The sequence below is a fragment of the Bubalus kerabau genome, chromosome 9 (assembly GCF_029407905.1).
Source record: "Bubalus kerabau isolate K-KA32 ecotype Philippines breed swamp buffalo chromosome 9, PCC_UOA_SB_1v2, whole genome shotgun sequence".
Lineage (NCBI taxonomy): Eukaryota > Metazoa > Chordata > Mammalia > Artiodactyla > Bovidae > Bubalus > Bubalus kerabau.
This window is the reverse complement of record NC_073632.1, coordinates 71,998,193-72,009,674: the sequence shown is the minus strand read 5'-3', so window position 1 is coordinate 72,009,674 and position 11,482 is coordinate 71,998,193. Positions and strand designations below refer to the sequence as shown.

The 11,482-nt window shown below is 42.6% G+C and overlaps 1 protein-coding gene across 1 annotated transcript; it reads left to right on the top strand.

Annotated features, from left to right (window-relative positions):
* Window positions 1–9,303: 9,303 nt before the first annotated feature.
* Window positions 9,304–11,267, top strand: LOC129659894 (60S ribosomal protein L22-like 1). The gene is made up of 3 exons (XM_055591421.1): window positions 9,304–9,321; window positions 10,079–10,176; window positions 10,976–11,267. Exons 1-3 carry the CDS (start codon window positions 9,304–9,306, stop codon window positions 11,265–11,267), a joined length of 408 nt encoding a protein of 135 aa, XP_055447396.1.
* Window positions 11,268–11,482: the final 215 nt, after the last annotated feature.

Below are 11,482 nucleotides of genomic sequence, written 5' to 3'. Positions count from 1 at the left end.
AGTCATGTTCTTGGGCTAAAACATCAAAGACAACCTCATGACTCATAGACCGGGGCTAGAACGACTGGCTCAGAAATGCAACGCAACATGAAGCAGTGACAGGAACCCATGGAGTACTCTGCAGAACATCTGGCCTGGACAATTCCAAGATTCAACATGAAAGAAGAGGGAAATGGCAGCTGTTCTAGACTGATGTCTACTAAAGAAATACAGCAGCAAATGCAAGGCATTAACCTGGACTTAACATTCTGGAAATGATTTAGGAAATTTGATAATGGACTATGTATTTGATATTATTGAATTAACCTTTTCTTAGATGTAGAAATAATGTGATTATTGACCAGGAAAGTGAAAATGTCTTTGTTTATAAGAAGTGTATTATTTAGAATCATATAGGAATGAAATATCATAATACCTGTATACTACTTTTGGATGGCTTACAAAAGAAGTGTGTGTGTGCGTTTGTGTGAAAACATTAACAGATAGTGAATCTAGAAGACCAGTTGTTGTTTAGTCATTAAGTTGTGTCTGACTCTTTGCACCCCATGGATTGTAGTCTGCCAGGCTCCTCTGTCCACGGGATTTTTCCAGGCAAGAATACTGGAGTGGGTTGCCATTTCTTTCTCCGGTGGATCTTCCCGACCCAGGGATCAAACCTGGTTCTCCAGCACTGGCAGATGGATTCTTTACCACTGAGCCACCTGGAAAGCCCAGAAGACCAGTACAGGAGTGTTAATAATTTTGTTCTTTCAATTTTACTCAGATTTTAATTTTGTAATTGAAGACAGGTATACAACCCAACCCGGAGAAGGCAAAGGCACCACACTCCAGTACTCTTGCCTGGAACCTCCCATGGACAGAGGAGCCTGGTAGGCTGTGGTCCATGGGATCGCTAAGAGTCAGACATGACTGAGCGACTTCACTTTCACTTTTCACTTTCATGCATTGGAGAAGGAAATGGCAACCCACTCCAGTGTTCTTGCCTGGAGAATCCCAAGGACGGCGGATCCTGGTGGGCTGCCATCTATGGGGTCACACAGAGTCGGACACAACTGAAGTGACTTAGCAGCAGCAGCAGCATACAACCCAACCAAATTTAGAGAGCATGTACAGCTCCAGGAAGTCTCATGGCTGCAGACTCCCAAGATGCTTACCTTTCCCAGGAGCAAGCTTGTTTCCTGGGCTCCTACTAAAAATCATACTGACACCTGTTGGGGCCAAATACATAACTTACAATTGCTAAGCAAAGGTATGCTATGCTATGCTATGCTAAGTCACTTCAGTCGTGTCCAACTCTGTGCGACCCCATAGACAGCAGCCCACCAGGCTCCCCCGTCCCTGGGATTCTCCAGACAAGAACACTGGAGTGGGTTGCCATTTCCCTCTCCAGTGCATGAAAGTGAAAAGTGAAAGTGAAGTCGCTCAGTCGTGTCCGACTCTTAGCGACCCCATGGACTGCAGCCTACCAGGCTCCTCCATCCGTGGGATTTTCCAGGCAAGAGTACTGGAGTGGGGTGCCATTGCCTTCTCCGAGCAAAGGTATGGGGGGAAACATTACAAACCCCGCTTTACCAAGGAGAAAACTGAAGCACACCCAAGTCAACCACCTTACGAGAAGTCTCTGCAGGAGGCACCTTGATATTCTGCCTGGATACCCTGGAGTCTCTCTGCCCAGTTCTGTGTGCCTTCACTCCCAAAGGCTCTCACCTGCCACCTTCTTCACAGGACTAACCTGGGTCTGCCAGAACTTCTGCATCCAAACTCCAAACTCACAGAGCCCAAAGAGCTAGGGAGTCAATGCCTCTCTGAGTTACCCAGACCTACCACTGCCTCATCAGTTTCAGGAGACTAGGAATTCCTTCCATTTCAGCTTTTTTCCCAGAAAATAAATCCTTGCTTCATTGTTGCCATTACACTTATGAAGCTCAACTGTGTATGCCCAAAATCAAACCACTTCCTTCCCACACATCCTAGTATCCCACACACAGGCTTGTCGTTTCATCCCGTGTTCTCCAGGTGGCCACAGATGAGCAGGGCTCCCAGATACAGTCCCATAATTACAGACTTACACTGTGTTCATGTGAATATCGAGGCCACCAGATGTCTAAACCCAGGACAGGCAACCAGAGGCCTTAAGACACCTGGTTCTTCATTTATATAGCGCTTATAAATCTCATGGAACATGCTAGGTATGCACTTTCTTAAAGAATCCACAAAGTTTATGATTTTTTAAATAGAAACCTTGGAAGGGGCCTTGGAGGTCATTCTAGTCCACTTCCAGTGACAGGAGGCTCAAACTTCAGCAAGATAGCTGGGTCTGGATTGTGACCATCTAAATCATCATAAAGTTCTTCCTTATGAGGAAAAGGTGTGGTCATTAGTGTTTAGACTTTGAAGAATCTATCCTCACTGTTTAGTTATTTCTTGTGCTTCCTTCACAAATCCTGGCTGAATTCCAGGACTAAGATTGACCTGATAACCATGTACTCTCTGTGTTAAGTTTTTCTATTTTCAGGAGGTGATACCCAAAACGTACACAGAGGGTATGAACTAAGCAGAGTAGATGCAGGCAGGGGTACACTGCTCTAGGGTTCCAGGGGATCCTTCCCAAGTTATGCCAAGTATGAAGCTGCCAGTAGCTGGACTGTGTGAAGGCCCTCGGCAGCAGAGGAGAATTCAGATGGAGTTTGTGACAAAAGTTATTTCATCAGGTACAGAAGCATTTCCATATTTGATAGTCACCACAGCCATACCACTGTGCACCGTGCGAACATCAGTTCTGGTTGTGCTTTAACAGCAGGAGAAATAGAACACAAATACTTTGAAACCATGAAAAAGAGAAGGTGAGAATGAATGAATGCAAACATAAAAGACAGCCCTAGACACAGACACCTACAGTCTCTCCCACTCTCTCTTCACACCCACACACAATTAGAAAAACAAGTGAAGTTCCACATCCATGGCAACAAGAAAGAATTTGTGGTCAATCTCAGTTTGCCCTCAGCTTTAAAACTTCACTTCCCTCAGGCTGTGTTTGAAGGCCTTCTAGAGAAAGGCTATTGTGGTTCTTCGTACTGCTGAGGTTCCTGGCCAGCCAACTAGGCCTTAACCTCTGGAAAATGTGAAACACTATTTATCAAACAGGGAGGAAACTGGTCAAAGCAGGGAGGAGAGTACTAAAGATAATAATATTATCCAAGAGAACACAAAAGGGGAAAAAGCTACCCTGAGCAAGATAAGCCAGGAGGGATACAGTAGCCCAGAGAACAGAGTTTTCCCAGCCAGGTTATCTAGAAAATGCTCCCAGTCCTTGAACCCTAGAATCATCCTTGGTCAGCAGAGTCCACAATGACTGACACTGAAGTCTTACCCCTCAGTCAACAGCTGCTGTAGACAAACAAGCACCAAGACAGCAAAAGGAAAAGGAGCGTTGACTTTAGAGACTATTTAATCATGTTTCTCAACTGAAGTGCATATAAAGTGTTTCATATTGTCATTCACTCATAAACCATTTAAAAACAAACTCACAGTTACCAGGGGGAATGGAGGAAGGGATAAAGTGGGAGATTGGGATCGACATATACACACCGCTGCTGCTGCTGCTGCTAAGTCGCTTCAGTCGTGTCCGACTCTGTGCCACCCCATAGACGGCAGCCCACCAGGCTCCCCCATCCCTGGGATTCTCCAGGCAAGAACACTGCAGTGGGTTGCCATTTCCTTCTCCAATGCATGAAAGTGAAAAGTGAAAGTGAAGTCACTCAGTCGTGTCAAACTGGTAGTGACCCCATGGACTGCAGCCCACCAAGCTCCTCCATCCAAGGGATTTTCCAGGCAAGAGTGCTGGAGTGGGGTGCCATTGCCTTCTCCACATATACTACTATATATAAAATAGATGACTAATGAAGACCTACTGTATAGCACAGAGAGCTCTACTCAAAACTTGGTAATGACCTATATGGGAAAAGAATCTAAAAATAGGGGGAATATACATGCATGCTGCAAGTTCATGGGGTCACAAAGAGTCGGACACAACTGAGTGACAGAACAACAATGTATATGTATAACTGATTCATTTTGCTGTACGCTTGAAACTAATACAACATTGTAAATCCTATACGCCAATAAAAATTCTCTAAAAATAAAATCTACACACAATGAGAGATTAGGTTAACTAAAAAGAATGATCTATCTGGCCTGGAGGTAAAAACTTGTGCAAATTCCAGGCGAGGATTTCCAACCATCCAGTCAACACAGAATGTAAACCCTCAACAGGAGAGCTCAAAAACTGTACATGAGTGAGAAAGTTCACATCTTTCTCTGTGACTCTCCATCACACCATTCACATGGATCAACAGAACTGCCATCAGAAAGGATTTTCCTGATTTCAGAATGATGCTATTATAACAAGAAAAAAGAAATGACCATCAGGTCATTTGCTTTTTCTTGATGACCTCAGAGACAGGAATAATGCCAGGGGCAGCTGTCAAATGTGCAGTTAGGGTGATTGCACTAATAGAGTAATCTAAGTAAATTTAACCACGCCATTGGTTATGCATGTCAGGCATTAGACAACCTGGAGAAGACAAATGTAGGAAAAACAGCCGTAAACCTATGAAGAAATGTGGGAGTGCTTGACCTTCTAGTCTTCTCTTCCTTTCAGGAATGTGAAGTGGGGTTTGTACAAAAAGGAATCCACTCACAGAAGCCAGGGTCAATAGAAGAAAGGGCAAGGAGAATCAAGACTTTCAAACTTCACTCTCACCTCTAAGATAAAGAAGCCGAGACTTACACAGAAAGGCAAAAGCTGATCATTGACTTTTGGGAAATTCTTCACAGCCTCTTCTAGTAATGAGGTAGCTGCACTGGATGGACCCCACCACAATATTTACCCTTGTTTCCGAGTGGTTCTTGTGAACCAGCATAAAAGTTCTGATGTGATACTATGTCCTACCAGGAAGATCCTCAGCAAATACAGTCATTTTCACTATTTTAATTTAAATAACCAAGAACTCACAACTTTCAATACAGTTTGTTTGCTGTTTAGTTGCTCGGTTGTGTCCAACTCTTCTGCAACCTGATGGACTATAGTCCACCAGGCTCCTCTGTCCATGGAATTCTCCAAGCAAGAATACTGGGAGTGGGTTGCCATTTCCTTCTCCAGGGGATCTTCCCAACCCAGGGATCAAACTCACATCTCCTGCATTGGCAGGTGGATTCTTTACTGCTGAGCCACCTGAGAAGCATAGTTTGTTTAGATAAAAGGAAATAGTACAGTCAACTAACTTGGGCTTCAAGGAGGATGCTTCCTAGGTGGGCCAATATGAAGAAGGTCAAGTAAATTAAAACATGCTAGGAATTTCTAGCTTAGATACTCAATTTGCCATGAAAAATACTACTCAGAGTATTATAGCTTAGTATATAGTATAATATATACTAATAATATAATATATACTATATAAATACTAGTATAGTACATAATATTGTACAATTATAGCATTATATTATACTATTATACCTACAGATAGTACTTTCAGAAAGATGTATTTTTAAAATACATATTTAGTAAAATTCTAAACATAATCAAAATCTGTTCCAGAAACTCAATATTTCACTTTGGACAACAAAGAACTTTAAAAAGTATAAGTTCAGGGACTTCCCTGGTGGTCCAGTGGTTAAGAATCCACCTTGCATTGCAGGGAATGTGGGTTTGATCCCTGGTCACAGAATTAAGATTCCACATCCGTGGAGCAACTAAGCCCAGGAGCCACAAGTAGAGAATGGGTGCATGGCAACGAAGGTCCTACATGAGGCATCAAAAATCCTACATGACACAACTAAGACCCAACACAGCCAAATAAACAAATTTTTTAAAAAGTATAGGTCCAGAAGGAACTAGTTTGGGTCTCAACAATGTTTTTTTAAGAAACAAGACTATCTCAGCTATTGACTCCTGATTATTCTTCAAGTTCCAATGGCCCTGGAAAATTTTTTCCCCTCTGACCATCTGAGACAATGAAGATCTCGCCCTGTCCTGAATTTATCCTATGATACTTATATTCATAGCACAGTGGGCACTATGTGAGGTCACATTTTCGTGTCTGACTCTTTGTGACACCATGGACTTCAGCACACCAGGCTCTTCTGACCTCTACTATCCTCTGGAGTTTGCTCAAATTCATGGCCACTGAGTCAGTGATGCTATCTAACCATCTTATCCTCTGCTGCCTTTTCTCCCTTTTCCTTCAATCTTTCCCAACACCAGGGTCTTCTCCAATGAGTAAGCTCTTCACACTCTTATGTGTGAATATGCTTATTAAGAGTTTGACCCCAGGGTCCAGCAGATCCCCTGGAGGAGGGCATGGCAACCCACTCCAGTATTCTTACCTAGAGAATCCCATGGACAGAGGAGCCTAGGGTCACAAACAGCCAGACACCACTGAAGCGATTTAACATGCATGCACACATATTTATTAAGCATACGCTTCATTTATTAAGGGCTTCCCTGGTGGCTCAGACAGTAAAGAATCTGTCTGCAATGCGGGAGACCTGGGTTTGATCCCTGGATCGGGATGATTCCCTGAAGAAGGAAATAGCAACCCACTCTAGTACTCTTGCCTGGAGAATTCCATGGACAGAAGAGCCTGGAGAGTTACAGTTCATGGGGCAGCAAAGAGTCAGATACAACTGAGCAACTAACACTCACTCATTCACTCACTGATTCATTAAGTCTGGGATGGGGTTTGAGATGCTGCATTTCTGACAAGCTCCCTGGCCAAGTAGGTGCTGATGGTCTTGGGACCATACTTTTAAGCAAGACTCTTGACTACATTGGTTAAGAAACTGAAAGAATGTGGGCTGCTCCCAAAAGCATTTAGCTGATTTAATGCTAAAAAGGAACATCCTATAACAGGGGTATAAGGTATAAGTTCATCAAGGACAAACACATGCTGTGGTCTTCTCTGTATCCTCCACTACCCAGCACCATGCCTGGTGCATGGTAGATGTCTATTGGGTAACTGATTGATTAGTGCTACTGGGGGCCCCAGATAGAGTCCAGAGAAAAATGGGAAGTATAGAGAAGGGTATAAGACAAGAAGGGGAATGAGGAAGGGGAATGGGATAGAGAAGGAAGAAAGGCATGTGGAGGGCCTGATCTAGTATCTGGAACACTGTCACAGGAGTCCTCTTAGTGACCTCAGTGACACAGGAGGCCTAATTCAGTCCAAGGCAATCCCCTGATTCCAGAAAGGTGTGGCTATAAAACAACCTGAGAGGCACCCGTCTAGTTAATAAGAACTTAAAGGAGTTAAATTAGTCAAAACCTGCTCTCAGAACATTTCCGATGTCTGTGGAACAAGGCACTGATGATTTCTCAAACACATCAGTAGAGTAGACTTTTCACGCCAAGATTTATTCATATTTATTATGAAAATTCAGCCTCCTCCAGGCTATTGATTAGACCAAGAATCAACATTTTTTCAGGGGGAGATAAACGAGAGCTACACACCTTTGCTGAAGTGCTGCTGAACTGTACAATGACATTACCTGATTGGCTAACTGGACAGGCCCTGTACAATTGGGTTGCTGTGCTCCATGCCCTCCTGGCTTCATTTGAAATTCTCCCCTGCCAGAGATATCCCTAGAGTTATTGGTTCACAAAAATGAAATGAAATACCCTAGGAGAGCTAGAATATTTGCCCTGTTTTTAAACATTAGACAGTTCCTTAAGGAAAGTCCCTGAGGCCTGGCATGATGCAGATGTAATATTCTGATGAATTATATCTGAAAGGCCCTAATTCCTGAGATACCTGGTACTTCTGGTTTGACTTGGACCAAGTCCCAACCCTTTAAGCTCCTCTGTGGCTCCCAAGTTGCTGGTTGTTCCTTGCCCCCTACTTTCCAAGGTTTCCTGGGGTTGCTGGGCTACAGGGAGAATTAAAAAAAAAAAAATGTGCTTCTTGTTTGTTTCTGTGGCTGCTCAGCACTTGGCACTTGGTCTGGCAGTACTGCCTGGTGGCTTGAGCTCAAGCCTGAACTTTCCAGAAAAACATACAAACAAAAACATCATTCTTACACTTGATTTTGCAGCCCACTGGGGGTGTGACTATGCGCCCCAGGTCTGCAGAGCCAAAAACCTTGATTCCTAAGCATCCCCAGCAGTGGGAGGAAGGATGAGGAAGTCAAGGCATATGGAAGAAAGGATGATGTCAGAATGTGTCCAGGGGCCAACCCCAGCTGTAATTATATCCTATCCAATTCCTTTCAAAACATACTTTTTGTTAGATTTTGATAACAGATTCAATTCATCTTAAAAGGGCAATATTAAAAATTCTTAAAATAAAATAAAATTGAAAAGGGCAACATTAATAAATCACAAATTTGGAGTATGTCCATTTTAAATGTTTTATATGAAGTATGAAATGCTCTAGAATTTTAATGTGCACATGGATTACCACTGGATTTTGTTAAAATGAGCTTGATTTATTAAGTTTGGGATGGGACTTCAGTTCCTTGGCATTTCTGACAAGCTCCCAGGCCAAGTAGGTGTTGATGGCCTTGGGATCTTATTTTTAAGCAAGACTCTAGATTATGTTAAGAAAGTGTGTGGACTTGAAAGAATGTGGCCTGCTCCCAAAAGCATGGATCTGATTGAATGTCCCAAAGGAACATCCTATAGCAAAGGTATAAGATTATAAGTTCATCAAGGACAAACACATGCTGTGGTCTTCTCTGTATCCTCTACTACCCAGAACCACGCCTGGTGCATGGTAGGTGCCTATTGGGTAACCGATTGATTAGTGCTACTGGGGCTCCCAGATATAGTCCAGAGAAGAATGGAAAGTAAAAAGAAGGGTGTAAGACAAGAAGGAGAAAGAGGACGGGGAGAGGGACAGAAAGGAAGAAATCTGTAAGTGGAGGGCCTAATCTCTTTTATGGTACACTGTCTCAGGAGTCCTCTTAGCGACCTCAATGGCATAGGAGGCCTAATTCAGTCCAAGGCAATCCCTTGATTCCAGAAAGGTGTGGCCATAAAACAACCCAAGAGACACCTGTCTAGTTGATAAGAACTTAGAGTTAAAATTAGTCAAAACCTGCTCTTGGAATATTTCTGATGTCTGTGGAACAAGGCACTGATGATTTCTCAAACACATCAGTTGAGTAGATTTTTCACGCCAAATTTTATTCATATGAGAATTCAGTCTTACCCAGGCTATTAATTAGACCAAGAATCAGCATTTGGGGGGGGGGGGCAGAGATAAGTGAGAGTTACACCTTTGCTGAAGTGCTGCTGATCTGTACGCAATGACACTACTTGATTGGGTAACTAGGCAGGCCCTGTACAACTGGGTTGCTGTGCTCTATGCCCTCCTGAATTCGTTTGAAATTCTCCCCTGCCAGAGATATCCCTAGAGTCATTGGTTCACAAGAATGAAATGCAATAGCCTAGGAGAGCTAGAACATTTGCCCTGTTTTTAGATGTTAGACAGTTCCCTTAAGGAAAGTCCCTGAGGCCTGGCATGATGCAGATATAATATTATGATGAATTATATCTGACAGGCCCTAATTCCTGAGATGCCTGATACTTCTGGTTTGACTTGGACCAAGTCCCAACCCTTTAAGCTCCTCTGTGGCTCCCAAGTTGCTGGTTTTTCCTTGCCCCCTACTTTCTAAGGTTTCTTGGGGTTGCTGGGCTACAGGGAGAATTTTTTTTTAAAAAGTGCTTCTTGTTTGTTTCTGTTGCTGCTCAGCACTTGGCACTTGGTCTGGCAGTACTGCCTGGTGGCTTGAGCTCAAGCCTGAACTTTCCAGAAAAACATACAAACAAAAACATCATTCTTACACTAGATTTTCAAATCAGATTTGATCTGATTTAATGATGAAAGAGGAACATCCTATAGCAAAGAGTTTAAATCATTTGTCCCTGAAATATTTATTAATACAAAAAATCAATCCTACACTGGCCATAGAGAAAAAGTATATGAATTCCAAAAGTAGAAACAGTACAGATAACATTCTCTGATATCAATGCAATAAAATTATAAATTAAAAATACAAATACAGCTCTCTGATCATACAGCAAGCCTTCAAGATAGAGCCAAACAAAGAAAAGAAGCTTAAGAAGTCAACCTGGAAGTTTACTTTGGATTTTACTCATCCAGTAGAAGCTGTGTTGAGGTCCTTTAATGGACCAGAACCTGGTGGTCCGGAGTCGACCGATAAGAAAGTAAAGGGGAGAGAAAGAGGCTGATATTCCTTGGTTTACGCAGAAAGCCAATAAAGCCCCTGCACGGGTCTTGCTCTGTTCACAGAGGCCTCAGGCACCCTCTCGATGGGATGAAGGCACAGAGTGCCTTCTCAAGAGGGTCTTAGAAGCCCAGGCAGGAAAGTGAACTCAGAGGGCCTCTGCACTCCAAAGAAATAGCCTGAGAGGGAAAGAGAAAGAAAGAGAAAGACACGGGGACCAGAGCTCTGATGGAGCAAAGGTGTTTTATTCAACACTGTGTAGGTATTTATACTGTCTTACAAGATAGCTATTTTCAGCAGAGATATTACCATATGGTTCATAAAAAGGAAGAGGGTACTTATCACCACATAGAAAAACTAACACGAGTTGCCAGTCCAGGTTCGATGCACGATACTGGATGCTTGGGGCTGGTGCACTGGGACTACCCAGAGGGATGGTATGGGGAGGGAGGAGGGAGGAGGGTTTAGGATGGGGAACACATGTATACCTGTGGCGGATTCATTTTGATATTTGGCAAAACTAATACAATTATGTAAAATTTAAAAATAAAATAAAATTAAAAAAAAAAAGAAAAACTAACAAAGGAAATGTCTGGATTCCTCAGCCCCCGGGAGAGGCTTGTCTCTCCTCTTAATTCCTGAATATTCAGGAATTAATAAGGAACAGAGAATTCCTGACAGATCCAAAACAGCACACAGGAAGCCTCCTGTTAAATGCTTCCTGACAAAGATGGAATTTTGATTCTGGACATTTTGAACAGTTTCTACTGGAGAAGGTTAAAGTGCATAGAAAGACTGGAAATCTTGGGAAAGTCATTCACATTGAACACTTCAAGAACAAAATCCCAGTTGTTTCTGAGAAACAGTTCTCTAAAAGGTATCTGAAATACCTTACCAAGAAACAGCTTAAAAAGAACAATCTTCGTGATTGGCTTCGTGTGGTTGCATCTGACAAGGAGACTTATGAGCTTTGTTACTTCCAAATTAGTCAAGATGGAGATGAATCTGAGTCTGAGGACTAGATGAAGCCATCCTTTATAGGGCTTCGCTTGCTAATAAAACAAATGAAGCATACAAAAGAAACATCTTGAAATGGACCTTTAGTTTATCGGGGAATAAAAAACATTACTCTGTATGTTAAGCATTCATCTCTTTTATTTAAGTGTATGCTGTTCATATGGTGCTGGCTTTCCTTAAACACTTTTCCCTTTTAAATTTTTATTGGCGTATAGTTAAC

Coding starts and splice junctions, on each gene's coding strand:
- LOC129659894 (XM_055591421.1), top strand. Junction 10,177..10,975: donor CCAGTAGAAGCTGTGTTGAG/GTCCTTTAATGG, acceptor TTCCTGACAAAG/ATGGAATTTTGATTCTGGAC.